This window comes from Chelon labrosus (genome assembly GCF_963514085.1).
Source record: "Chelon labrosus genome assembly, chromosome: 24".
Classification (NCBI taxonomy): Eukaryota; Metazoa; Chordata; class Actinopteri; order Mugiliformes; family Mugilidae; genus Chelon; species Chelon labrosus.
Genome location: NC_140357.1, coordinates 5021790 through 5049033, shown reverse-complemented (window position 1 = coordinate 5049033; position 27244 = coordinate 5021790). Strand labels below are relative to the sequence as shown.

General features: G+C 46.2%; 1 protein-coding gene across 10 annotated transcripts; it reads left to right on the top strand.

Annotated features, from left to right (window-relative positions):
* The first annotated feature begins 63 nt into the window (after positions 1-63).
* Positions 64-27242, top strand: LOC311509211 (mitogen-activated protein kinase kinase kinase kinase 4-like). Of its 10 annotated transcripts, none has more exons than XM_084574305.1 (32): positions 64-966; positions 1299-1364; positions 10337-10393; positions 13142-13267; positions 13380-13490; positions 13583-13673; positions 13900-14030; positions 14124-14178; positions 14258-14336; positions 15122-15297; positions 15394-15466; positions 15573-15783; positions 15880-16041; positions 16220-16306; positions 16825-17274; positions 18393-18545; positions 19159-19449; positions 19793-19893; positions 20030-20157; positions 20378-20463; positions 21571-21749; positions 21925-22033; positions 22331-22612; positions 23509-23626; positions 23719-23889; positions 23981-24124; positions 24205-24339; positions 24442-24542; positions 24624-24773; positions 24862-25021; positions 25101-25240; positions 25331-27242. In XM_084574305.1, the coding sequence occupies exons 1-32, from the start codon at positions 910-912 to the stop codon at positions 25412-25414; spliced, it is 4464 nt and encodes a 1487-aa protein (XP_084430431.1). In that variant the 5' UTR covers positions 64-909; the 3' UTR covers positions 25415-27242. The 10 variants fall into 10 exon arrangements, with proteins under 10 accessions (XP_084430431.1, XP_084430430.1, XP_084430428.1 ...); XM_084574304.1 differs by having other exon boundaries at positions 20030-20169; XM_084574302.1 differs by having other exon boundaries at positions 20030-20169; positions 21904-22033.
* The last annotated feature ends 2 nt before the right edge of the window (positions 27243-27244 follow it).

The following is a 27244-nucleotide window of genomic DNA, read 5'->3' as shown; positions in this document are numbered from 1 at the left end:
CTCGGAATCCACGCTTGCTGTATCGAGGCCCAGCCCTATTCTCTCTGTGTGTATGTGTGTGTGTGTGTGTGTGTGTGTGTGTGTGCAGCGGACCGGCTTCCTGTGTTTGTGCGGTTCTCAACTGTAGCTGCGTGAAGCCGCACAAGAGCAGGGAGGAGAGGAGCGGAAGTGAGGCCGTTTCACTTTCAACATAAAAGGAAATCTGACCGTTCATTTGTCAACAACTCCCACTTGAAAAAGCCAGGTTATGTGTACTCATACGTACTGTATGGCTTGTAGGACATTAAATCTATGAAATATTTTTTGAGAACTTGCTCTCAATAAAAAAATTCATTCTTTTTGACTGTGCTTATAAAACACTGCTATTATTGAGCAGCATCTGAGCCAAAAAGTTACCTTAATAATGTCAGTGGTAGGATTATAAATAGATTTTGATGTGGCTTTGGGCCTCTCTGCATACTTTTTATTTATCGTATTAAGAGATTGCGTCGCAGTGTTTAATTGTACTATAATTTTGATTTGTTCATACATCATTGATTAATTAGTCGTGGCTGTGAATGAATCTATAGCTCTGAATGTGAAGAAAACAATCCTAATTTCTGTTTTGGATTCCTCTTTCAGTGCATTTTCGTTATAGTGATGCTTTTATGCTGAAAGGGCACGCCGGAAGTCCGGGACGTTACGCCAGTTTGACACCAGTGGCAGTTAGAGCCCAGAGAGAGCGAACAGGGAGCCGCTGCTGCCACCTCAACATGGAGTAGCGAGACCCCAGCGCTTTCTGCTAACAAGCGGAGCCCACAGAGAGGAATACCCTGCGGCCTCTGTTTAATTCATCGTCCGAAGTCGCCGCAAATGATACAGCGGACATTTTTTGTTAAGGCAAAGGAAAGCTGTGCTTTTATTTGAAAGATGGCGAACGACTCTCCGGCTAAAAGTCTAGTAGACATAGACTTGGCTTCATTGCGGGTGAGTGCTGCCGAACCGAGCCTCCTTTGTTTTTTCCCCCCCTGCTATCTTTTATTCCACTCGATAAAACAACCCTCGCTCAGTGGGAGGAATAAGGGCAAGTTTGAGCCGGTTCTTCTGTGTCTCCTCATGTTGGAGACGAAGTAAAATGACCGCTGAGCCGTGGCGAGGTGTTGCCAGTGTCTGGTTTTCCTTTGTTCCGAGATGCATTTGGCATGTAGGGTAGGAGCAGGGCGCAACAGCTGGCTCACAGTGGACAATGTTGTTTTGGAAAAATAACATCACTTTTAATCTCAACTGAAACGTATGTGTGTCTTTTTTTTTCTTTTCAGGATCCAGCTGGGATATTTGAGCTGGTGGAGGTGGTTGGAAATGGCACCTATGGACAAGTATACAAGGTTGGTTGGAGGCGCAGTGCATGGCCTGTCCTGTCCTGTTTTCACTGTGGAGGCTCAGCATAACCAGTGTTCTCCCTTTTTGTACAGAGCCCGAACAAAGAAAGTGACATTAAAAGTCTTCTAAATGCTCTCGGATCAAACTGAGCTGCAACACTGGACTTTTTACCCGTCTGATTAGTGTCTGGTGTTATTGTAGGGAGGGGAGGTATGTGTGTGAATCATACAGTCTGCAGCCTGATGCATCACCTATCTTACATCACCTGTCTTACTAAGACGAAGGCGAGCAATGTATGTCACAATCCCGCTGGCCTCTCCTCTGTCTGCAGCTCCTTCATTTTCAAATTTCACATCCTTTTAAAAAAAAAAAAAAAAAATCTGTTTTTCCACTCCACTTGATGGGAATCCCACTCTCCGAGCCATCTGCTCTCGGTGTCACGTTTCCTTGTTGAAAATGAACATAGCTTGCCGTTGAAAGACATTGTCAAGGAGGCAGAGAGAGAAAGAGAGAGGGAGACGGCGAACACTTCTCCTCTCAAGAGTCGTGTGTTGTAATGGGCCTTGCTGTGTTGTTGTTTTTGCAGCGTGCTAATCAGCGGAGGCTCCATTTTGTTGTGCACACCGCTATAGGTTACCCACATTTTCTAAGAGGCAAAAAAAAAAACATTACTTTGCTTGTGTACCAAGCGATGAGCTAAGCTGAGTGTTTAATTCCGGCAGTGCACAGTGCTCCAGTGACCTGCATTCAATCCCTTTGCATACTCAACTCCCAGAATCTCCCCCCGCCTCGACCCTCAGAGTGAACCCATCTGTGTGCACGCGATCAATACACCTGAAACCATTCAGCGTGGAGAGAAGGGTGATTGAAGATGAAGATGCTTGCACGCTATCTTCCCACCAGATGGTTTTGAGCCGAACATGTGGGACAGAGAATTACCGCTTCTCACTCTTTTTGTTGCCTTAATCTCTCGCTCCATTCAGTGTCCACTGCTAATTCTATTTGCCGCTGTGTTGGACCGGGGAGCGCTGTCAGATTAGCCCGACACCAGTCTCAGCGTCCTCGCATAAGATAAACTGTCCACCACTAGAGCTTTGCTGTCGATCAGCTGTCGGTCAGGCTGTCATGTCAACCAGACTGTGGCTTGTGAGCATGTGCGGTGGTAATAGGGAGAGGGGGATGGAGGGGGCAGTTCGCTGCAACTGGTAGAGGAGCAGCTGTCCAGTTCCAGACAGAACCTGCCCACCCCTCTCACAAAGCCCAGCTTGTCTCTCCGCTCTTTTGGGTCTCTCAGTCCGGCAGTCGGTTAGATCCCGCAGAAAGGAGGCGTTTGTCCGCGGGGTTTCAAACTCCAACCGACTGAATAATCACAGCAGCCCCCCAACTGAAAACGGGGTGGAGTTCCTTCTCCCTCTGAGGCCTTTTTCTGCTTTGTCCAGCACTTGGTCACAGTTTGCAAGGCTCCTTTTTAGAAAACACAATGTGACCAAGTGTCTTTGGTTTGTGGTGACTTTTGAGACGTTTCCCAGTGAGTTGTTTTGTTGTGTAAGCCGACTGTTGGGAGTTAAATGTCTGCGCTCAGTTGAAAGTTAGTTTGCTCAGCGAATGTTGTGCAGAGAAAAGAGGTTTTGCACGTAAACTTACAATTCAGTGATCATAATAAAAATATCGTGAGACGTCATGAATCATTCTAAATATTTATTGATATGGTTTTGTGAGGACAATTCCCATGACGGTAGTGTCTGAAATTTGAACGATTGTGTAGCTCTTTAACCTTTTTCACTCCATCATTTAAGATTTAAGACTTTAAGACCTGGATAGCGTATTTATCAAAGCATAAAAAACAGTGTAGGTTAGAAATTACTTATTGCTGCTGCCTGATAAGGTCCCATTTGTACTTGTATTTCTGTTATGCTGTACTAGTTGCGAATCAAAAATTAGAGGACCATCAGGCTAAGCTAAGACCCAAAATGCCATGTCAAGGTTCTCGTGACCGTGCTGTGCTGCTGGCCCCTCGATCCTCGCTCTCTGCCAGTAGGGCAGCCGTCATCCCTGGAGGGGCGCCAGATTATTTGAGAACACAGCAGTTTTTGACTGACAGCCATAATGAAAATGACAATCTAGCCAAAAAGCACTTTTTAAATCACTTCGTTTCACTTCGGCCTGCTGTCTGATTGAAATGAAAAGGCCGGCTGTATAAACTGATCGAACACACTCGGGTGCAACATTACCATGTGAGGTGATTCATCAGTTTGAAAAGCGCTGCGGTGGTTTGCGTTTGCTGAATTAAATTTTGATTTTTTTTTGCAATTTAATGCTGCTACAGGCCCCCCCCCAAAAAAAATAAAAAAATAAATTAAAGGAGTGCTTTAAACCATTGGGAAACAAGCAGCCTCTAATAATGCATTGGTCGGCACTCATAATACGTCATTATGTCATAAGTTACTCATTGTGTTAAAATAATGCATTTGCCACACTGTTTTAACACACTCCTCTTGCACCACACAAAGAGATTTTCACTGACTTCTCTCCGTCCTTATCAGCTGGCACCGGACCAGCAGGCTTAGCAGAGCTTCTCTCTCTGTAGGGATTTAAAAAAAAAAAAAAAAAAAAAAAAAAAGAGAGAGAGTTATGATAACACAGAGAAAGAGACGATTCTTCGAATTGTTCATGGTATGCTGGGAAGATTCCCTCTGCTCTACAGAACGGCCATATATAGTCAGGCCTGAGGCACCAGAGCCCCTGCTGACCCGTTGGCTATGCATCTACGGGGCGTGCCAAGCCTGTGCCCATCAGTGTTTTAGTGCTGTCATGTCAATATGCTTCATATGCATGTGTGTTCATTCACTTAGTTAAATCTGTGTTGAATGGATGCACATTCTTTATATAACGTGGAACAATCTACCCAGCAAGCTAATTCAGACGCAGCTTAGTGGCTCTTGTCCTCCATCTTCTCCCTTTGTCTTCCCTCTCCAAACGAAGGACAGGCCTCGCCCTTGCCCTCAGAATAAGCAGGGTTGTCCTCAGGGGGCGAGCTATGCCTGACGGGCACAAGGGGTGGGAGCCGCTGCCGAGGAGTGAGAAGAACCAATCTGTCAAATACCTACCGGTGCCATATGGTGCTGGGCGAGACTGGCGTTCACCTCGGGGCGGTGGTTATTAGCGATTAACGCGGCTTTGAGTGTTTGTTCAAAAATTGAAGAAATAAAAGAGTGAGGTTTTTTTTTAGAGTGGAAAGGGTGAATGGAGGTTAACATGGGTGAGGCAGTGCGTGAAGGTGCATCCCCACAGAGGGGGTGGGAGATCCTGTCTGACTTCAGTTTAATCTCATTGACCCCTGTGCGGATGCCTTTAGGGTTTCCACACAATGAAAGCCTTTTCCAGCTGTTTGATGTGGAGCCTGACTCACGCTGGATGATTAAAGCATCCCTGGTGATAGTCTAATGTCAGGCCAATCAAGTAGCAGCACAGATCAATCAAGATTAATAAAAAAGAATTGGCAGGATGTTGTAATAGTTGGAACAATAAATTTTGCTAACAGAGTTGACACGCGTACGAATCCAATTCAAGACAAATCATTATTCAGAAATGGTTTGTCTGGTCCAGAGTTCTGCAGCTGAGGAGCGAAAGGCGTCTCCTCCAGAAGCCCTGCAATGTTCCCCCGTGCCTTTTTGTACACACTGAGTAACGCTAAAATATTTACAGCTCATTCATATTTTGGACCCAACGTGGTCTTTCCCAAAGCGAAACAGCCACCAAATGAAGCAGCGCAAGTTTGTTGCTCTTTAGTTGGGGGTTTTATAACTTGTATGCAGCAGGCGTCTGAATCTCTGACATGTACGTTGCTGCATTTTAACTACATGCCTTTATTTCAGGTGCTGGAACCGGTTTGTTGTGCTGCTGCTGCTACTTTAAACACAGCACAGCGGCCTGTTCCATGTTGGATTTTGCAAAACCTAACTAGATCAGTTTTATAGGTGGTTTTAGCGACGGCAAATATTTTCGATTTTGCAAATTCAGGCATTTATTTATCTATTTTTTACATTTTCACTCATTTGTGTTACATGTATTTCTCTGTACATTGACCTGGTTTATGTTTTCTTGAAACTGATGACGCAAAAAACTATATCAAAGACTGGTGTATAATTGCCATTTCATCACATTATAATTTAACATGTAGGAATGCAGACGTTAAACAGTCTGGCCTCTCAGACTGTCTTTCATGAATATGTCTGGTGTCTTGAAGAGCAGTGGTTTAGATGCCATTGCTGGACCTTGTGACAGTGTAGGTCTTGCCAGCTTGCCTAATTAATGAGTGTTGTATGGGGCTCGCTGATAAAAGGTCCTGGCTGCTGATTGGCCGGTAAGATATTAGGTCAGAATCCGAGGGCGTAGCAGCCAGAGCTAGGGTCCCGCATTACGTCTCTCTTTCTGAAATCCACACGCTGCGTTAGCGTGGTGTCTTTTCCTCTCTTCCAAGATTCTCGCACTCCTCTGCTCCGACAGTGTGTATCCCTTTTGTCTCCATCTCCCCCGCAGTGACCCTCACCCTAATGGGTGTCACAAGACCGACGATGTCCCCTGACCGGCCACGCTGGCCGAACAAAACTGTCTGTGTGTCTGTGTGTCTGGGTGCAGCTCATTGAGCCACCTCATTACTGGAGTGGTGCTGAGATGAGACGCTCCCAGTTGTCTTTCTCCAGTTATGAGAAGACGATCACACTCTCCATACAAATTTCTTTTAATGTGCAGGTGTAAATATGTCTTATCTAATCTCTTTTTGACCTGCTCATATTAATTTCACTTGGATTTGAAGCTCGCAGTTTCTTTTCCTACAAACAAGCAAACGAATTAGACTTGGGCTGTGTTTCTCAAAAGGAAAGGTGCCACTGGTCACCTTTAATCTGTTACAGCAGCAAGCTGGTGCACTGTGATCAATAGATGTCCAGTCACATCAACTGGCCTCCGACTCTCCTCTTTGCTTTCTCATCTTTTTCTGGCCTTACTTCTCCACTGGGGCTGGAGGCAGCAGAGCCAAGTTTGTGTGAGAATTGGGTCAGTGTGCTGGTATGCAGTAGCAGCAGCAGCAGCGGCAGTAGTATGTGGTGGACGAGCCCAGGGAGGCTAGGCCCAGCCCTGGATGTCATGTGCTGCCGTTTACTGCTGATTGATAAGTTCTTTCTCGGAGTGAAAGACAGTAGTGTGAATGCACTTGTGTAAGCAAAAAGCCTTGAAATGTCTACATTTTGCTTTGCGTTGCTGCAGCCATCTGAAAGCTTTCCATCATACAAGGAGGTTGTTGCTCGCCTGTTTATCACCCCCCTCCCCCCCGTCTACCCACCTGCTCACTCGGGCCAGTTCAAATGTCACCTTAGATCTTCACATGACCCTGAGCGTAGGTGGGGGTCATCCATTGCTCATTACCGCTGCTCCACCTCCCAACAAACTCTTTCACCAGTGACCTTTCCAAGAACCAAACCACGGCACCCAGCAGTTCTCCTCCTCCCTCGCTGTGTGAAGTAATAATACGAAACCAAGTTTGTTTTGCACCTACATGTGCTGGTTAGAAAGCATGTCGCTCGGTTGCAGCCCCAGAACTGTGAGCTAAGAGCCTTGATGGTGAGCAGCAGTCGGCTGACCTGCTTAGAAAGCCAGCTAATGTGAAAATAGACCCTTAAGTGTGATTGATCCTAATGTGAAAGACGCAGGGAGGAAGATGTGCCGGTCCTATCTGGAATCAGTGGATACATGTATGAGAAACAGTACTCCCCTCTTAATTCACATCACCTCTGTCTGACCGCTAACTATACTCACTTAAATAAAAATCCACCCTAAAACACGAGTCACTGGTTTCCCAGCAGTGATCTTTAACGATTTCTTCATTCACCTGCACTACAAATGTAGAGCTGAGTCAGTAATCATTGAGGACACTGAAAGCACTTGAAGTGTATTTTCTTTAGCTGGCACCGTAGGCACACGCTTGTGAGATAATGGGAGCCCATGATGTCGGCACTTAGTTTAAGAGCAGCCCCGCCTGTCGAGTTCCCAGTACTGAGTGAGATTTCTCTTGTGGATCGAGCCCTCATAGAACGGTATATTTTGTTTTTAGGGTAGAATTTTTTAAACTTAATGTCTCTGGCTCTGAAGGCAGTAAGTCATTCAGTGGTTTAGTGCTGAGCCTGAGAGGGGCCAGCAGCACATCTGGCCATGGTTAAGAGGAGCGGGGATGAAGGAGTAGAGATGGAGGCCAGGGAGAGCTGAGTGATAGCTTAGCTCCTCAGATAACCCCTCCACAGCCACGCCTAGATGGCTGCTTCAGGGGGCCCTTCAGGGCCGAGCCACAGGCCTCCTTTGATTGACCCATCTCTGTATCATGGGTCTAGTAACAGGGGTCCAACCACAGGGCTAGATTAGAAACAATCAGCTGAGTAGCGATAATTCAAGCAACAGAAATTATTTGTATATACTTGACTTTGGCTCTCTGATTTAGATGAATCCATACTGGTAGAAAGTGGAAGTTGTCATGTTAATTTCTTATGTTATGCCATGAGACACAATAGTAAGCAGACTGTAAACTACTGTGTATGCGTGCAAGATACTCTTTCTCAAACCTATCTGACCCAAAGATAACATAGCGCAAGTTAAATTCGACCAGCATGTAAAAATAGTGTTGTCACTAATGGTGCATTGACATTTCGTGTGATAGAACTAGGGTGTGATAGGTCTGTGCTTGTGGTTCATTTGAGCACTTTTGAACGCTGCCGTGCTAACCTGGCTGCGCTGAAACTCTGGTGTGGTTCCACCACAATAAGAACAGGCCGAAGTACTGTCCTCGATTCTTTCATTTCAAAGGACTGAATACTCAAGTTTGCCTTGTTCTTCTTGTTAAAGGAGCTGCTTCGCCAAATGCAGTTCTGTACATGTGCCAGAAACTAACTATTAGATCTGCTGTATATCTTTGTTTGTGTGCAAGCTTTGCAGCTGAGGCACAGGGCTGCAGACCAACCAATCAGTTTCCACCTGGTGAGAAAAGGAAAAGGAAGGGGGGAGGGAGGAGATTAATTGGACACACCTGAGGTGGACAATCAGTCAGCTAACAAAAGCAGCATGGAGGAGAACAGGACGAGGAGGGAGAGTAACAAAAACAAGATAACTAAGAATAAATCTAGTTTTTTGGAAGAAAAACAAAAAACAGGAACTATAGCCAAAATCAGCTGATGGAACCTAATTATATTGGGAGAAAGCAGCTAGTGGAAGAAATGCCTGGAGTCCTTCAAATGACGTTGGATGAAAATCTCATGGAATGTCTTGGATCCCACGGTGGACTTTACCTTCGCCTCTGGCGTAGCTAAGTTATCTTCCAAACCCTCTTGGCTTCTCAGACTTGGGCCTCCTTGCACACAGCTCTCATCCGTGTACATTTACGCCTGCACACACTCTGAACTGCCTCGACTGAAAGGGACATTCACACATCCCCAACACACACACACACACTCACACAACATTGTTTGGGTTTTCTTTAGAAACTTGGAAAGTAAAAGTCTGACTAATTATGTTTTTATTGCAATTGCTTAAATGTAGAGCTTGTTATTTTGACATTATAGTTCTGAACTGATGGGATTTATTTATTTAAGGGTGAACACACCTTAAGCTCTGCTAAGGTTACCACTGGATTTATTATCTTTTGGATAGACTTGGATTAGATTTATACACAGTTATTTGGTACTTTCAACTTCTAAATTGTAAGAATTAACCACACGATTAGATTAATTCCACTGTGGCCGAGTTGTCCCATAAATATCTAAAAGATCTCTGCAAAGTTAAAGAATGGATCAAACTGCTAATTCTAATGGAAAAGTATAAATTTTGACACATGTAGAAACCTGCATAGCATTATTGTGTTAATGTGCAGAGGGACTATTGATACAAACAAACCCTTTAACTACCTACTGACTTTTTAATTGAACGACAGTCGTGGTGCACACAAGACATGACTGCGAGGTCGACTTTTCAGCTTCTTGCTTACACGTGTGACCTGTGAACCCAGTAAATTAAACTGCATGTGTGCCAGCAGCCAGTACAAGACGAGTTGACAGCAATAATGTCAACGTCTGTGTTGTTTTTGCAGTGGGATCAAAGTGGAGAGGCCTGAAGTCATTGTAAAGTGTCCCTTTCCTGCTCGGTGAAAAGAGAGGGCCCCTAAGCCTGCGCGGCTTTCAGTGTCATAACCATGCGCTGGTTAAGATGACCGTGTTGGTTGGTGGGAGGCGCACCAGCGTCGATGTAAACGTGTCCGGCGCAGCTGCTGTTAATGAGGAGCAGAGAAACACTGTATCGCTGCGGTGTTGTCCCGGACGAGAAGGGGAATGCCCATGTGGACCGGCTCTCAAAAATGTCCCATGTTTTTTATCTCCTCTCAGGGTTTGGGAAAGGAGGGAGGGGACGTAGAGAGGCCTCTATTTCGGTCCTTTGTTTATGTAAGGAGCGGCAGCAGGGTGTCAGGAGAGCAGAGAAGTCTGGGAATGTGGGGACTTTATAGCTCATATGCTCATCTGTGGTATGCACTGTATATAGTAGATTTACATAGGCTGTGGCATACATCTGGCTCGATGCTGCGTTGCCTATTGAAAGTCTATTTCAGCTGATTGCAACGGTACTTAATCAATATTTATTTAGACATGGTATTTACAGTATTTTAACATGGTTTGCAGCAACCAAAAGCTATCCATCTGCAAATGTTTGTCCAAAAAGTGATTAATCAGGTGAAATAGTTTCAACCAGGGCTGGTCGTGTGACTTATCTGTTCAGCTCCGTGCAGCACAAACTGACAGAAGCTAAAACGAAATGCAGAGCCAATAAATAAAAAGCATTCGCCTGTTCCAGCTTATTGATCGTGCGTGATTGATCTGTCGCATTTATTTTTGCTCTGCTAAATGGCGGCACGGTGGACGCTCACCTCTGCTCCGTTTCTCCACAGGGACGACACGTCAAGACTGGACAGCTGGCTGCCATCAAGGTCATGGACGTCACGGAGGTAAAGCCGAGCCATACATCGTTTTCGGAGTTTTATTTTTCTCATCAAACTGTAAATAACATTTTTGTTTGACGGGCGTTCCGTCTGGAGCGCTGTGATTTTTCCAGTCATTTACAGATTAGTCACGTCAGATGTTGTGTTGCATTTTCAGAACTTGTGTGGAGAAGTGAAGAGGCGGCCACACGGGCCCACGTCTGCCCCACTGTATTGCTTTATTTTCATGTTGATCTAGTTAATTGGTCATGCTCGCACATTCCATTGCATCTGATGTCTAAGTATTCGGAGGTTATGGAGGAGAATGACAATGCCGTGTAATGATCCGTCCTTTATTATAAACAGCAGGGGTACGGCAAAGGCAACAGGATGCCCTCTGAGTGAATCGCATCATTTAGCAACTAGCTGCAGAGGAGAGAAAACCACATGTGCGCAGAAAGGTTTCAGAAAGAAACCATTAAGAGGGGCGATTGGTTAACATCTCAAGCCTGGTAGAAGAACGGTTTGCACACAGCGAGTCTGACGTGATCATCATTTTAACGCTCGCCTCCATTATGCGCCACATATTCCCAATGCATCCTAATAGTCAGAAATCTGTGCCCCGACTTGCACGTTGCCACTCCTCAGGTAATCCTACGTCACGATGAGTCAGGAGTTACTCACTCGCCTCATTTGTTATCTTTTCAGTATATTGCCCAACTGCACCTGTGTGACAGAACACTAGGTGTGTCATCTTGGCAGGGAGTAGAAAGCGGAATAAAAAAAAAAAAAGGAGACGATAGCCGTGATGGGAGACACCAGAGGGATATTTTCGTATGTCCACTCGCTTTTGCAGCAATATGACGGTGGAATTTGAAACATTTTCAGTGCTTTCGCGGTTTTAAGATATTCAGCCCTGACTTTTATGTGAAACTTTCCAGCCGCCTGCCACTTCCAATCTCGAGGAGTAGTTCTTCCTCGTCCAACACTGACGTCCATTCCCTTGCGTTACTCGGGTCATCTCCGGTTCGAAATAATTCTTTCGGCAGTGAAGCAAAGTAGATGCGGGTGCCAACTGGGACAAAGACGGTCCAGCCTCTCCCAAAATCCGAGCTGATGTTGGGACGCCGTCCGCTCGCCGTCCCCTCAGTTCCAACTTGGCTTTGAATCCAGACGCTTTATCTGCCAACTTCAGGACAGTTGTCTTTCATCCCTGAAGAGAAAAATTGAGGTCATTAAGCAAGTTGAAGACATATTTAGTATTTAAATAATGATAGAGTAAGATATATTTTCACTACTACAGTATTAAGCACCTTCTTTGGCGATCAGTTATTTTCTAACTTATCATCTTTGTTCAGTGCTGCACTCTCTGTCCTGCTGTAGAGCTCATCCGCATGCACACTGGTATGTCCAGTGTCACTCTGACCCACATTCACAAATCCAAGCACTCTCCTCTACCCTACAGCCCAGAAGCTAAAAATGGATTCCTCTCCGCTTTGAGATTGTCTTTTATTTTATATTAAAAGGATTTCCAGTCCTCTTGTTGAATGATGCCTTCACTATTTGGGCAAATAGTGGCTTTGTTCTCATTTGTGTAGCTGTTGTGCACAACTTCCCGACAATCTCTTAAAGGTCAAGCTGGTTTTTGCTCCCTCTAAACATGTATCTTCTTGAGAAATGAATCTTCAAGCTGAATGCATGAACATTACGCGTGACCTACTACCACAGATTATTAATATCTGGGCTGTGACATATTGTTTCCCTCTGACACACATCATCGTGTGATTGTCTGTCTTTCCTGCGCCATGTGACTTGTGGCGGCGAGGCTTTCACAGTCGGGAGTGTGATAATCCAACAGCTGCGCAGCAGAGAGGGGGTAGATGTGGAAGGGAGGGCTGGTAGTGGGAGTGGGGGAGGGGGGGGGGGGGGGGGGGGGGCGCACACACAACAGAAAAGCTTACGTCAACTCCCAACGAGTCATGCAGCTGCAGTATGGCCGCCTGCATAGACAACCAACTGCCATTTTGCTATATGTGGTATCTCTCTTCTCTGGCTTTTTTTGTGCAGTCTAATGATGACTGCAAGGACAATACTTTTAATACGGAGAAACATGCCCCACATACTCTACTAAGCAGTGGTTATGCCGCACAGCACCCTTTACGTCCTGCCCCCCTCCTCCACCTCCGCTGTACTCTCTATAGGCGAGGCCGTGTAACCATAAAGCAAACCACTTACAGGCTGATCTCTGCATGTGTTCAATTAGTGTGTCACTGTTAATCAATGTCAAGTTTCTATATAGGGGTGTGCATCGCAGCCAGTTATGACCTTTTTGCGAAGACGTGACGGTGGACAGGTTTGCTGCTAGCTGTTTTAGCCGTCTCTCACTAAAGCTCTGTTTGCGCTCTATGAATGTCACTCCTGTTCTTTAAGTTGACTTCTAAAGGTTAGTTAGCCGGAGACACAGCTTTGTTACCATCTGTAATGAGCAATTTGCCATCAATGTAATGTATCTAATGTAACAATGCGACTCACTCATGCGTCATTAATCCCTAAACAAAGGAGTCGTTAGCCAGCAGACGAATGACCCATACAGCATTGTTACATAACAGATATGAAAAGGCCTGGTGGCTGGGAAGTTGCACCATAGCTTGACACTTGCTATGACCCCAAATGTGGACGTGAAAATGATGATTAATGATGGATAGGCATGACTGTATTTTATGCAGGACAAACGCCCTCTTTTTAACCTGTGTGTGTGTGTTTTTGGCTGTCTAGGATGAAGAGGAGGAAATTAAATTGGAGATCAATATGCTGAAGAAGTATTCCCACCACAGAAACATAGCCACCTACTATGGAGCTTTCATTAAAAAGAGCCCCCCTGGACATGATGACCAGCTATGGGTAAATTCTCCAGTCCATGCAAGAAATAAAGACATCTTTCATGCTTTTGTTGGCTTCTTAAATGAAATATTTCTTATTATCTAAAGGATTTTTATGTGTTTTATATTCGCAGTTGGTGATGGAATTCTGTGGCGCCGGTTCGATAACGGATCTGGTGAAGAACACCAAAGGGAACCAACTGAAGGAAGACTGGATCGCCTATATCTCCAGAGAGATCCTCAGAGTAAGCTCCAACTCCTCTCGTCGTCGTCCTCCTCCTCTCGTCTCTTCTGTCCTCTCCTCTAATGTCATGTGTCCCCCCCCGTCCCTCCTCAGGGTCTGGCCCACTTACATGCCCACCACGTCATCCACCGTGACATCAAAGGCCAGAACGTCCTGTTGACCGAGAATGCTGAAGTCAAGCTTGGTGAGTGTCCCGTTCTTACGTCGCGTGATTTGCAACATCATCCTCCCGTGTTCTTGCATCTATTCTTATGAGGTTTTATTATTGGATGCAGAACTCCACTAACGCTGATAACTTTTCCTGCCGTGAAAATGACGGATTACGATCTGGCCTCCTGGTAAATCAATAGGGAAGACACTGAAATGGAGCTCATGAACATTTAACTGAAAGTTGTGTCTTCTCTCTCCAGTGGACTTTGGTGTGAGCGCTCAGCTGGATCGGACAGTGGGCAGGAGAAACACCTTCATCGGGACCCCATACTGGATGGCCCCCGAGGTCATTGCTTGTGACGAGAACCCGGATGCGACGTATGATTACAGAGTAAGATTCTCCACAGAAGGCGTGCAGTTGTGTAAGTCATGTGTATTGTCACTGTTATGGTTTGCTTACTGGAGTGTTGTTCTTCTCTTTCAGAGTGATTTGTGGTCGTGTGGCATCACAGCGATAGAGATGGCTGAAGGAGCGCCACGTAAGTTCCAGGTTTCACTGTTGTTGATGATTTTCGTCAGTTCTGAATCCTTAATGATTTTATTTTACTCTCCTTTCAGCACTGTGTGACATGCACCCCATGCGTGCGCTCTTCCTTATTCCAAGAAACCCTCCTCCTAGGCTCAAATCTAAAAAATGGTGAGTACCGCCTGTAAACTGAGCGTGTATTTATATCCTGAAAAAATCCTGACACATTGAGTCGGTCTGCGATATTTTATGTATAGATTTCCCGTTTGCCGTTTCATGCGGACCCTTGTGCATATAGATTTAATCTCAAGACTGGAGATAAAACCCAAGAGCTGGCGTCTGGTGCTTTGCTGCTGAGCTAAACATCTGTGGTACACCTGCTCTGGCCGGCTCAGTCTCTCCTGGCACACACACACAAACACTGCAGAGCAGATCTGGACACACTGCAGACATAATTCAGCCTCTTCTCTTTTTTGTTTTTAGCTGGTTCGAGGGCTTAAACAAACTAGCTCTTGTTTGTTCTTACATATTCTTAAAAAACAATGACTATGTTGTTATTACAGATCCCATTTCCTTACAGTGTTTTGCTGTTGTCATTTCAATTTGAATCTAAATTTTAACAGCAGCAGGTGCAGCGGTGAGGATCATTTCCCTGCAGTGTGTCCCATATTTCAGAGTTTTCATGGTGTATATGTGATGAAAGCTTCAATGCTGCCTGTCAGTGCTCATAAACTTCAGTTTACACTGAGAAAGCAGAACCTGTTATGCTGGAGAATGGTTCAGAGAAATGAAGGGAAGGAGTGTTGTCAGGACTGATGGGTAATTTAGAATCAGATCTCGTTTGCAGAAATGTCCGTTTTACTTGGCATCCTTGGACGTGCTCTATCCTTAATTCACTCTCTCTCTCTCTGTCATGCACTGTTTCTCTCTTGACGCTTCTTCTGCGTCCCCCTCAGGTCCAAAAAGTTTTTTAGCTTCATCGAGGGCTGCCTGGTGAAGAACTACACGCAGCGGCCACCGACGGAGCAGCTTCTGAAGCACCCATTCATCCGAGACCAGCCCAATGAGAGGCAAGTCCGTATACAGCTGAAAGACCACATTGACCGGACCAAGAAGAAGAGGGGCGAGAAAGGTGCCTGTTTTTCTTTGCTCTCTGCAAATGATTTATCTCAAGTTATTGTCACAGAAAATCTGTAAAAATACTGAGGACTTGATTTTCCATGTGCAGATGAGACGGAGTATGAGTACAGTGGCAGCGAGGAGGAGGAAGAGGATCCCCCAGAACAAGAAGGAGAGCCTAGGTATGGTTAAATACTTGCAGCACTTCTAAAACCAGATGTAGCAACTCAGTTGAATCCATTTCTAATGAAGCTCCAATCTTCTGCGCCCATTCCTTCCACCTTTTAGCTCCATTGTCAACGTGCCAGGTGAGTCGACTCTGCGGCGCGACTTCATCCGCCTGCAGCAGGAGAACAAAGAGCGGTCAGAGGCTCTCCGCCACCAGCAGCTCCTCCAGGAGCAGCAACTACGTGAGCAAGAGGAGTACAAGCGCCAACTACTGGCCGAGAGGCAGAAACGCATTGAGCAACAGAAGGAGCAGAGACGGCGGCTGGAGGAGGTAGGTATTCTTTTCAAGGACTTAAAGTTTTTGTCGTGCACCACTCAGAAAGCAAACTTTGACCAAACTTTATCGGTGCTCTGTCCCCCCCCACAGCAACAGCGACGTGAGCGTGAGATGAGGAGGCAGCAGGAGCGCGAGCAGCGCCGCCGCGAGCAAGAGGATAAGAGGCGCATTGAGGAGATGGATCGTAGACGCAAAGAAGAGGAGGAACGCCGACGTGCCGAGGACGAGAAGAGAAGGAACGATCGCGAGCAGGTCAGTTCTTTAAGTTCCTGAAAATTGAGTCAGAGTCACTTGTGAAGGCACCTCCATACCGTGAATGGTTCACTATTTTTAGTGATGTGAAGAAGTAATCCAAAATGTAAAAGACATAAAGTGCATAAAACTGGACGATGTCTTTCTAATCTTTTGCTGTTTGCTTCCTTCCTGACAGGAGTACATCAGGCGCCAGCTGGAGGAGGAGCAGAGACACCTGGAGAAGCTGCAGGAGCAGCTGCTCCGTGAACAGGCCATGCTGCTGGTCAGTCAAACTCGCATATTTTTAACCTTTGCAGTTTATTAATCTCTTCATTCTGTATGAACTGCAGGTTAGCTATATATTAACATCAGGATTTCACATCGATCGGGATGTGAATGTGAGAGTTGGGGAATGGAGTTGTTTGGATGCTGTCTGCACTAAAGTTTGACAAAAGATGCATGAGGAGGTGGGACAGGGATGAAGAATGTGGAAGGCGTCAGGAGATGTTCCTCAGGATGTGATCTATCACTCCCAAAACATTATATTTTTGCAAAGGAAACCTCTTCAAATTTAAAAGTCTACATTTTGTATATTTTGTCTATAAAATAAATTGCACATCGCAAGTTGGTGGTTAAAAGACAGATTTAAGGGAGACACATACTGTTCCCGTATAAATGTGTTTCTGTCTAACACTTTAAGTACTGGAGCAGATGTTTTTCCATCAGGCTAAGTTTGTCAGGTTGAAACAGGCTTCCAGCTCTCACATCTCCTCTCACCACCCTGAATCAACTCTGCAACAGGAGTTCAAGTGGCGGGAGCTCGAGGAGCAGCGTAAAGCCGAGCGACTCCATAAGCGCCTGCAGCAGGAGCAGGCCTACCTGCTGTCGCTGCAGCACCAATCCAAACAGCCGCCTGGCGACAAGACCAAACTCCCCTTAGACCACAGCAAACCTCCACAGACCTCCACTCTGCCCCCCGACAGAGCCCTCGTCACAACCCCACAAGCTCAGGTCCTTGACTCCGCTGTTTCTGTAGCGAGGGGCGCTTGCGAGGCGGTCCCCTCAGACGGCAGTAAATCCCAGTCGGCAGCGCAAGAGACGACTGATGAAACGTGCCCCAGTCAGGTTTCCACCTCCCCCACCCCTACTCAGACTGAAACCCCCACTGACTCTGAACCTCCCCAGGCAGAAAGCTTGGATCCGGACAGGCCCAGCGAGCCTGTCAGTCATCCTCCTCAGCCTATCAGAGAGGTGAACCTCCTCCTCGGCTCTGTCTCCCCCGCTGCCTGCTCTTTTCCACCTTCCTCTTGCTTGTCTTCACACAGCCTCACTGACCGTGATGATAGAGCAACAAATAAATGGCTTTCCTTAGACCAAATACCTGCGTTTAATTTGTTTTCTGGACGCGATGGTGTTATTCCAAAGCAATTTGTTGTAATGCAGGCTTTCACAGCCAAGCTCGAATAAAACAAGTGAGGGTGCTCAGTGGAGAATGGGGGGAAAAAAAAAAAACTCAACCAGCTTTCTTAATGTCCTCTCCTTTCTCTCTTGGCACTTGCTCTCACTTGCACTGTTACTAGTCTCCTTGACTACTAAAACCATTAGGGAGTTTGAAATATTTTCATCTTAATTTTTACTTCGAGCACACGGAAAGAGCAGGCAGAAGAAAGAAAAACAAGACTCCATTCTTAGAGCTGCGTTTTTATGAACACCCTCAAGGCTTTTATTTTTTTCTTTTCTCACCGAGGTTTTTCAGTGTTAGGAGTTTCTCTTGATCGTGGATGGTCCACCTAAGAGACTCTTCAGCGTGGCTGTTCTGGCTCTCACTGTGTGTGGACTGGGCCATTGCATGTGGATGACTGAGGCCCGCACTAACACGCAGTGTCCCCAACAGGCCTGTTTGTTTGTCATTAACAGAGACGTTTCCCTCCATTGATTTGCGAAATAGGAGTTTAACTTTGTTGGACAGAGTCCTGTCTCTGCCTCCCTTCTGTCCACGTGTACCTGTGTCTGTACGGCTGCCTGGAATGGGCTTCAAGCATGTTTAATATCGTCGTCAAAAGCTGAAGATTCCTGTGAAGGAGCGAAAGGTTGCTATATCAGAAATGACAAGGAGATGGGAGCTATTTTCAATTGGAAAAGAAAATTCACTTATGGAGGATTTGGAGTATACTGTTAGAAAACTTCTGACTTCTGGAGGAATTTGTTTTTCTCCAAAACAGTCAGCTTTCCAAGTCAGAATTTTATACTTCTCCTATAATCCTCCTCTGATGGTTCCCTTCTTCTTGCTAAAAGTTATTGTCAATCAGTGAGAGATTTTTCCACACCCCTCATCCCACCTTTCACCCTTTACTCTTCCCTCATCCCAGGCCGACGAGCGCTACCGTAAGAACATTCAGGGCTCCCCTCAGAGTGCCCCTCCTCCCAAGCAACCCCCTCTGCCTCCCCGCTCCTCCGAACCGTTCTCCAACGGCGGCCCCTCCTCGGAGGCGTCCGCCATGCACCGGCCCATGGAGCCCCAGGTAAAATCTTCCTGCTGCCTCACCTTTTCCAGTTCCTCCTGTCACCATCTCCCTCCCAGCGCTTTCTTATACAGTATTTGGAGACTGTTGGGCTCATGTTACAACTTGTAACGAGACTTCTTATATAGTGGGTTAGAGGGTGTTGTAGAGACTTTATGCAAATTTAGTTGGCATTGTTTGACACGGGTGTGCAACATGTGCAGCCTTTTTGCCTCATATAAATAGCCAGTTGTGGATGAGTGTGTCTTTACAAACTACGCTCTCATCTCCGAACAATCCAAAATCAAAATCAAATCACATAATTTCTAAGTTATGCACGCCACGCTTTCAAACTGGCATGCTCATATTAAGCTACTGCCATCAGCCATTTAGCCATAGTTGGAAAATAACAAACTCCATCTACAAGTGAACACATTGTTTAACTCTTTCAGTAGCTGAAGCACATCATTGTTTTGTCTCGTTTGTTGTCTACTCTATGCATGTGTATATATCTAAGCACATGTATGTGAAAAGCCACACGCATCTTCCCTCATGTCTCACTGTGTTGTCTGCTTGTTTCACCTCCCCTCCTCCTCCTCCTCCTCTTCCCCTTCCTTCCCTCCCTCCCTCAAAGGTCCAGTGGTCCCACCTGGCTGCTCTAAAGAGCAGCAACAACGCCGCCCCCTCTCCTCCTCCTCCTCCTCCACCCGTGGTCGCTCGCTCTCAGTCCTTCAGCGAGTCTGGCGGCGTAGCATCTAGCTTTGCACAACTCCACCTGCGTTCCCAGGACCCCCATCACCACCACCACCACCAACATCACCCATCGCCCGCACGCACTGACCCCCAACCCCAAGCTCCCCACCACCACTCTCAGGCCCATGCTAAGCTTGAACACCAGGCCAGCAACGAGGAGGTTCCTCCCAAGGTAAGGACGGGGTCAGGGCCACCCTTCCCCACCCTTTCCCTTAATGTCTCCTCTGTCATTCACTTCCTCTCATGGCTAGCCGTCTGCGTCCTTTGTGCTGTCTTCATTCTCATCTTTTAACACAGACACTAGACACTGCTATGAACTGAGATGAAAGTTAGCATCTAGAAAACTCAACCACACATTCCTCTGATCGAGGTTTTCAGTTTGTGTGCTGGGGATATTGCATCACAGAGTATAAGGGCAGGTTTATCGAACTACAGTCAAGTAAACCGTTGTCCTGCACTTTGTCATTTGCGCATTTACACAAACATATGAGGACTTCTGAATCTGTCTCCTGCAGGTACCGGTGAGGACAACATCCAGGTCTCCTGTGCTGTCGCGCCGGGAGTCGCCTCTTCCATCACAGCCCGGGAATCAGGGCGGACAGAGGGGCGCTGGCGGGTGAGTCGAGAGACATCTAGGTCGTCTCCTTTTAGATTTTTTTGTTGTGGTCAAACATTTTCAAATGTACTGGCAGTGGTAAAAATGTGGAGTAGTAGATTTAGTTGGTTAAATCTTTTCTTGTTCGTTGCGACAGTAACGTGGAGCAGCGCCCGCTGTGGGACCGGGTGGAGAAGCTGCAGTCTCGGCCGGGCAGCGGCAGCTCTTCCGGCTCCTCCAACTCCAGCTCCCAGGCCAGTCCGGGTGACCGCTTCAGGCCACGCTGTGAGTCCCCTGGTAGAGAACTTTCCACTAACCCTACTAACTGCTTATCATGATTATTAACAGCGTTCTTACTCTGCTGTGATATGAGCTCATGCTCTAGTGAGTTGTGTGCTGTTTTTTTTTTATTTTTACGGCCAATTAAAGACCCCTTTGGAGGCCAACTCTCCCGGCCCAGTTCTGTTTCCCCTCACTGACGCTGTTTCCTTTTGTTTCCTCAAAGCTTCCTCTAAATCTGAAGGATCGCCTCTCCAGCGACCTGAAAACGTTCCCAAAAAACAAGATGAAAAGAGGCCTACTCGTCCAGCTGTAAGTCTCCTGTTACCTTCTTCTTCCACTCGTGTAATGATGAATGGGTGAAAACGGTTTCTTTCTACTTTGCTCTTTTTTTTTTTTTCCTACTACTCTTATTATTCAACCACCTGGTGTGTGAAACTTCACGTGAATCCAATGGTTCCTGATTGTTGGGGAACTGCTTAGGGTGATGTGGTAAGCCTCTTAAATGAGATTACATAATCACACCTTTTGTGTTGCCTGCATGATGATTAAGGTTTGTGATGGAAGAGGTTTTGCTCCTTTGGTAGTCTTCCTTCCTGCCTGTGATGCGATTGCCTTGTACTGTTACTTTTCCCTGTGCTTGCACAGTCCTCAATGAGCTCATTGCTTTCCACGAAGGCACAAGAAGGGTTAACACTGAGCCTGGATTTGAATGCGACCACATTTGAATGCAAACGCACTCTTCCCGTTCCCTTGTACTTGTCAGAATGTCTCCTAATCTCACCTGGCTCTGTTGTTGGATAAACTGTGGCCTGTTTGCTTTGTTGAACATGTCAGGGAAGCGTTCCTCCTGCCTGTATTTGCTTTAAACTGACCTTACAAGGCTGCCTTAATAACAGTGTAGAGGAGAAAACCAGAAGAGGTCAACAAGGCTACATCCTAAAGCTTAAACTGTTAACTTAGTCGAGACTTTAAAGTCACATGTCTTTTTCAGCTGGCCTCTATTAGTTCAGCTCCTACTGCATGTACTATAGACTATAAAACATAGGGTAGCCACTGTAGAAATTCAACTTCTCTATAAAAGGCTTAGTCGCCCTCAAATTCACTTCTTCTAAGCACCGTCATTGTGTTTCTTTTGATAGAGTCCATATTTCAGTCGCTACTAGACCTAAAAGATAAAGCTATGTTTGGTGGCATACTGGTCTAAGTCAGACTCACCCCTCACTCCATCCCTGCTCCTCTTTCTTATCCAAATATGGTCACATTTAGCTCTCCAAAAAACTTGAGGCTTCGAAACAGTAGTCCACAAACTACTGGGTCATCTTTTATTGATTGGTAACACGTTAGCGCTGGATGTTGAGTCTAGGCAACTGTAGTTGTGCAACTCAAAACTGGAATCTTTCCAACTGCTCCTCTCAGGACCTGACGGCTCTGGCTAAAGAGCTCCGAGCAGTGGACGACGTGCGGCCTCCCCACAAGGTGACCGACTACTCCTCCTCGAGCGAGGAGTCCGGCACCACGGACGAGGAAGACGACGAGGAGGTGGACCAGGAGCCGGGAGATGAGTCCACCTCCGGGGCTGAGGACTCCAGAGCCGGGTACGTACAAGATAACGTCGGACCCAGAGTCCCTGCTGCCATTGTGTTCATCTGTGTTTGAAAGCTACAAATACAATAGCATTGTCGCAGCCATCAAAGTGTTGCACGGCTTTTCTGCATGACTGTTAACGCTGGTCTGGTTATGGGACATCAGATATTCCCATGGCTTCCGCAGGAGGGTTAGTAACGGAGAGACGGAGTCCGCTAAGACCATGCTGGTGGAAGACTCTGAGAGCGACCAAGCCACTACGCCCTGCAAGGACGGCACACTGGTCATCAGACAGGTAAGAGGAGGAGACGACATGATGCCTGCTTAGATTAAATCAAGATGAAGATGAGGTCTTAAATAAAGTCAGTGTTGTTCATCCATCTCATTCTCCACCATTTCATAAACTTGCTGCTTTCACCGTTTTATTTTTTTAATGATGCATAATTGAGTACGCCAGGTTGTTTTAGATACATTTACAGCCACGTGCACAGCAGCGTTGAGATATGGATAAGAGAAAACAATGAATCAGCCAAGCAAACGGCTCCTCTCCTCCTGCTTGCCCGAGCCCAAGTGTGCCTGTTCTTGCTTCCAGAGCACGGCTGACATAAAGCGGTTGGTCAGTCTCTCCTCTTCCTCGGCCGGCTCCGGTCACGGCCAGCCCCAGCCTCACAGCCACGGCCTCCCAGAGAAAAACGGCTTTCCCGGCCGCATACACCATCTACCAGACCTTATCCAGCAGAGCCATCACTCCCCTTCCTCCGCTACAACCATCCCTTCCTCCTCCTCTTCCCCCTCCTCCTTCCCCTCATCATCTAGCCTGGCCAGTCCTGCAATGTCCCCACAGATCCCCTTGGACGAGCTCACTGCCATAGAGGTATGTCACCCTCACACCCCTGAGGCAAACAATCAGGGAACGGACGGCGGCAAAGTGTACAGACTTGTGAGGGGCATGGAGATGCTCCCCGAAACTGCCAAAATTTAAATAAGTAAAATTGTGGCATTAATTAATGTTTGTTTTTTTTGGTGTAAAATACAAAATCTCCATCTCCAAGTTTGTACATCCAAACTGTCCAGTCCTTGATTGTTGGTCGGAGCCTCTGGGCGCTGTATCCTGCCCCCTCCGTGTCCTCCTGGCTTCACTCTCTTCTGCCCCCTTCTGACTTGGCTGACACCTGGTTTGAATCTTTTGAGCTGCTGCTGCTGCTGCTGAGGCAACCTCTTCACTGCATTGCTCTGCTGCCGCTAACACTGGTGCCTCCTGGTGGTGGAAAACTGTCATGACACGAAGGAAACTAAACCGGATGTTATCTTTGGGATTAACTGAGAACTACTATACGTTTGAGTTGCAATTTATTGTGTGACACGTAACTACGCCGCAAACGCATCTTGGTAATCCTTCTCTGCCTTTTCCTCATCACATTTCTTCTTGTTCATTCACACGTCTCTCCTCTCTAACATTCAAAACAACTAACACATCAGCACGTCACCATTTCATTTGATTTGTTCTGAACTTGAATCTCACTGCCAACTTCACGCTCCCACTCCTTTGTCATAAGAATGTAGTTAAAAGATGTTTTTATGAGCCCCGTGAGGGAGGACTATAAATCATATGCTCAAAGCTCATTGGCCCTGTTGCTATTTAAATTTATGTAGTGAATCAAAGGCTTAGTGTCTGATTTTACTGAATGCGAGCTTGTTGCAGTTGTTTCCTCCCTCAAGTATAAAGTTAGGTGATGAGGAGCTTTCTTAACGTCTGGTATCTGTCATCAGTCCCAGTCGGAGAGCAACTCCATGTCCAAACACAAGTCTTCCTCTTCGTTCACTCCTTTCATCGACCCACGTCTTCTGCAGATATCTCCATCCGGCGGCACCTCCCTCAACAACATGGGTAAGCCAACAACTAACAGGTCAACGTGTCCAGTTTGTGTGACTTCCGCCCCCATAGAGGCTGATTTGTTCTGCCTCCGTTCCCACCTCTAGCAGCCTTTGGCCAAGATGGACGACTGGCGGACCCGATGAGGGCCGATCCGTCCCGTAAAGGGTCAGTGGTCAACGTCAACCCAGTGAACACGCGTCCACCGAGCGACACTCCGGAGATTCGCAAGTACAAGAAGAGGTTCAACTCTGAGATCCTGTGTGCGGCTCTGTGGGGTAGGAAGGTCTTCAGTTCATATGGTTTATTCTAACGCCTCGCTGATCAAAGCTGTATTAAGGACGAGTGTTTGGTTTGTGACCGGTCCAGGTGTGAATCTGCTGGTGGGGACGGAGAGCGGGCTGATGCTGCTGGATCGAAGCGGTCAGGGCAAAGTCTACCCCCTGATCAACCGACGCCGCATCCAGCAGATGGACGTCCTTGAGGGACTCAATGTCCTGGTCACCATATCAGGTACAGTGACAGAAACTGGGACGATGACAAGAAAACCTGTGGTGAAGAAGAAACATTCAACGTCTGTCTATCTGCTGCAGGTAAAAAGAACAAACTGCGAGTGTACTACCTGTCGTGGCTCAGAAACAAGATTTTGCACAACGACCCTGAGGTGGAGAAGAAGCAGGGCTGGGTCAATGTGGGCGACCTGGAGGGCTGCGTCCACTATAAAGTCGGTACGTTTCCTTACACATGGGAGATTCCTGAGCTCACGAGTCATGAATTTGACCAATATATGCAATCAGCCACGACTGACTCTTTTCTCATTATCATTCTAGTGAAATATGAGAGGATTAAATTCTTAGTGTTGGCCTTGAAGAACGCTGTGGAGGTGTACGCCTGGGCACCCAAACCCTACCACAAATTCATGGCCTTTAAGGTGAGCATGGCCGGAGCTGGGTTTACTTGTTGTTTTGGTTTGTGGAATGATTAAAACCTATTTATTCACGGCCGTCTTTAGTCTTTTGGCGATCTGGTGCACAAGCCTCTGCTGGTTGACCTGACGGTGGAAGAAGGTCAGAGGTTAAAGGTCATCTACGGCTCCTGCTCAGGCTTCCATGCTGTGGACGTGGACTCTGGTGCCGTCTACGACATCTACCTGCCCACGCATGTAAGCCCTCCAGAGTCAGATCAACAACCACATGTTTAGTTTTTTTTTTTTTCCAAGCTCTTGACTCTTGCTGTGATTTCATCCTCAGATCCAGACCAGCATTCAGTGCCACGCCATCATCATCTTACCCAACACGGACGGGATCGAGCTGCTGGTGTGTTACGAGGACGAGGGCGTGTACGTCAACACCTACGGACGCATCACCAAGGATGTGGTGCTGCAGTGGGGAGAAATGCCAACTTCAGTGGGTAAGTTGGTCTTTAGGCTACTGTAGCGGCAGTATTTAATGCCTTTTAACATCCTGACAAATGACGTCCCTCTGTGCAGCCTACATTAGGTCAAACCAGATCATGGGCTGGGGCGAGAAGGCCATAGAGATCCGCTCAGTGGAGACGGGTCACCTGGACGGCGTCTTCATGCACAAGAGAGCCCAGAGACTCAAGTTCCTTTGCGAGAGGAACGACAAGGTGAGAACCTAAGACACAAGTCTGTAGTAATGATACAGTGGAGTATGAATATTTTTGCGTCACTAGCTCCCATTGCTTATTCTTTTTCAGGTCTTTTTCGCTTCTGTGCGCCCTGGAGGTGCCAGCCAAGTATACTTTATGACCCTGGGGCGCACTTCCCTCATGAGCTGGTAGACGACTTCTGACAATAGCAAACAGGCAGCGGCCCACGGATGAACATTGTGACTGTGAGCAACGACGATGAAGCATTTCTGCAGAGACGATGGCTTCCTCTTGAGCTGCTCGGGCAAACAAAAAAAAAAACCTACGGATTGAACTGCAATCATCAAACAGGATGGTGTCTGAGGGCGAGCAGGTTCAAACTATATAACTACAACAGAAATCCTGCTGGTAAATCTTTGTGTCATAATAAAAGTGTGCATCTTGTACGTGAACGACAGAAAAGGTGTTTGTCAGAGGTGCTGATTAAAGTTCCAACCTGCATCGAAGAAGGCTAATACTGTACGTGCCACACTTTAAGTGTTTAGTTTAGTCCTGTTCAGGTAGAGTTTCCGCTGCATTAGATTTCCACGTCAAGCATGTCAATAAAACACTATATGTCACAGCCACAGGTTTACCACAAACGATGCTTGACATGCAGATCTGCTTCTTCACTTTTTAGCCTTCTGAAAGGGACCTTCTTGGTATATCCACTAAATACAGGGTACTGGATATCAGCTTGTACATACAGACTCTCACAGGTTTTCCACACACCTTTAGCTGAACGCCTCACGTGCTGTAGGTTACGTTGGACAGCCCTGTTTACGACCGCATGATGCTTATTATCAAAGTTAGGCCCAGTCTTTTTAATACACTGTATATTATGTACGAGACTTGCTGCACATAAACAAGGAACGCAGAATCCATCGATGGTTTGGAAGGAAACATCCTCTCTATTTAAGATGTGTTTTTTGTAATGCTTATATCCAATCTTCTGCAGTTTCATCGACGTCTGGAGATTCCGTTCTACTGGAAAAAACCAAACAAAAATACACCGGGAAATGTGAGGATAGCTGTGGATTTTTTTGTTAAATGGGAGTTGTAAGTAGGGCTAGGATAAACTGTGAAATTAGCAGGTGGCCATAAAGGTAGCATGGAGGCCAGTGGTAAGGGATTGAGGGCACGGTGGATTGTCCATTGAATGACATCTACGATCTGTATTTTGAAGGGGCTAAACAGCTCCAGCTGATTTCTCAAATGTGTCTGTCCGAACCAGCCATGTGATTTAACTTTGGACCTCTTTTTTTTGTGTGTTTATTTTAAATATTTTTGACTCCTCACAGGCTGGTGAGTTTCCTTGATCATTAACTGTATATTATTTTACACTTTCTCTTCTGATGCTCAAACAAAAAGACTAGCAGAATTTCTCCAGTGGCTTTGTACATTCTAACGGGACTCCAAGGTTTCACGTACACTTGATGTTGCCTTCTTCACTGAAGGAAACCTGCTAAGAGCTAATCGGATGCATTCACTGTCATCTGTAAAAAGCAGTGTTAGAAACCGACATATTTTTAACTCAGACTTTTTAGTTTTATTATGTAACCCTTCAGATAAGTAAGTATGCAGTGGTTTTTAAATTGTAATGCACACCTTATGTTCAAAATGTTTACAGAAGCAATTGTTTTGTTGAACCAATGTGCATTGATATGAATATTTATGGTTTCTTTTGAGGGCAGATTATTTGAAGTTTTTTTTCCCCCCTTGTTTTGTATTATTCCCTTTTTGTACTATCATTTAGAAGTTTGTGTAGAGGAATAAGCAAACTTTTTGCTCACTTTACAGAAGTCCTGAGTGTCATTTCATTGATTCTGTACATCCTGGCTGTGTGGCAGCATGGATCAAATGTTTTCCAGCACCCAGGTGACACGTTTTCCCGGCATGCCCTCTGTGTACTATGGGAATTGCTGTCTTTTCCTGAAGGTGTTTTTTGATTCCATTGAATAAAATCAGACGTAATTTACAATG

Coding starts and splice junctions, on each gene's coding strand:
- LOC311509211 (XM_084574302.1), top strand. CDS start 910: ATGGCGAACGACTCTCCGGCTAAAAGTCTAGTAGACATAGACTTGGCT. Junction 22,034..22,330: donor GCACACTGGTCATCAGACAG/GTAAGAGGAGGA, acceptor TCTTGCTTCCAG/AGCACGGCTGACATAAAGCG. Junction 22,613..23,508: donor ACGAGCTCACTGCCATAGAG/GTATGTCACCCT, acceptor ATCTGTCATCAG/TCCCAGTCGGAGAGCAACTC.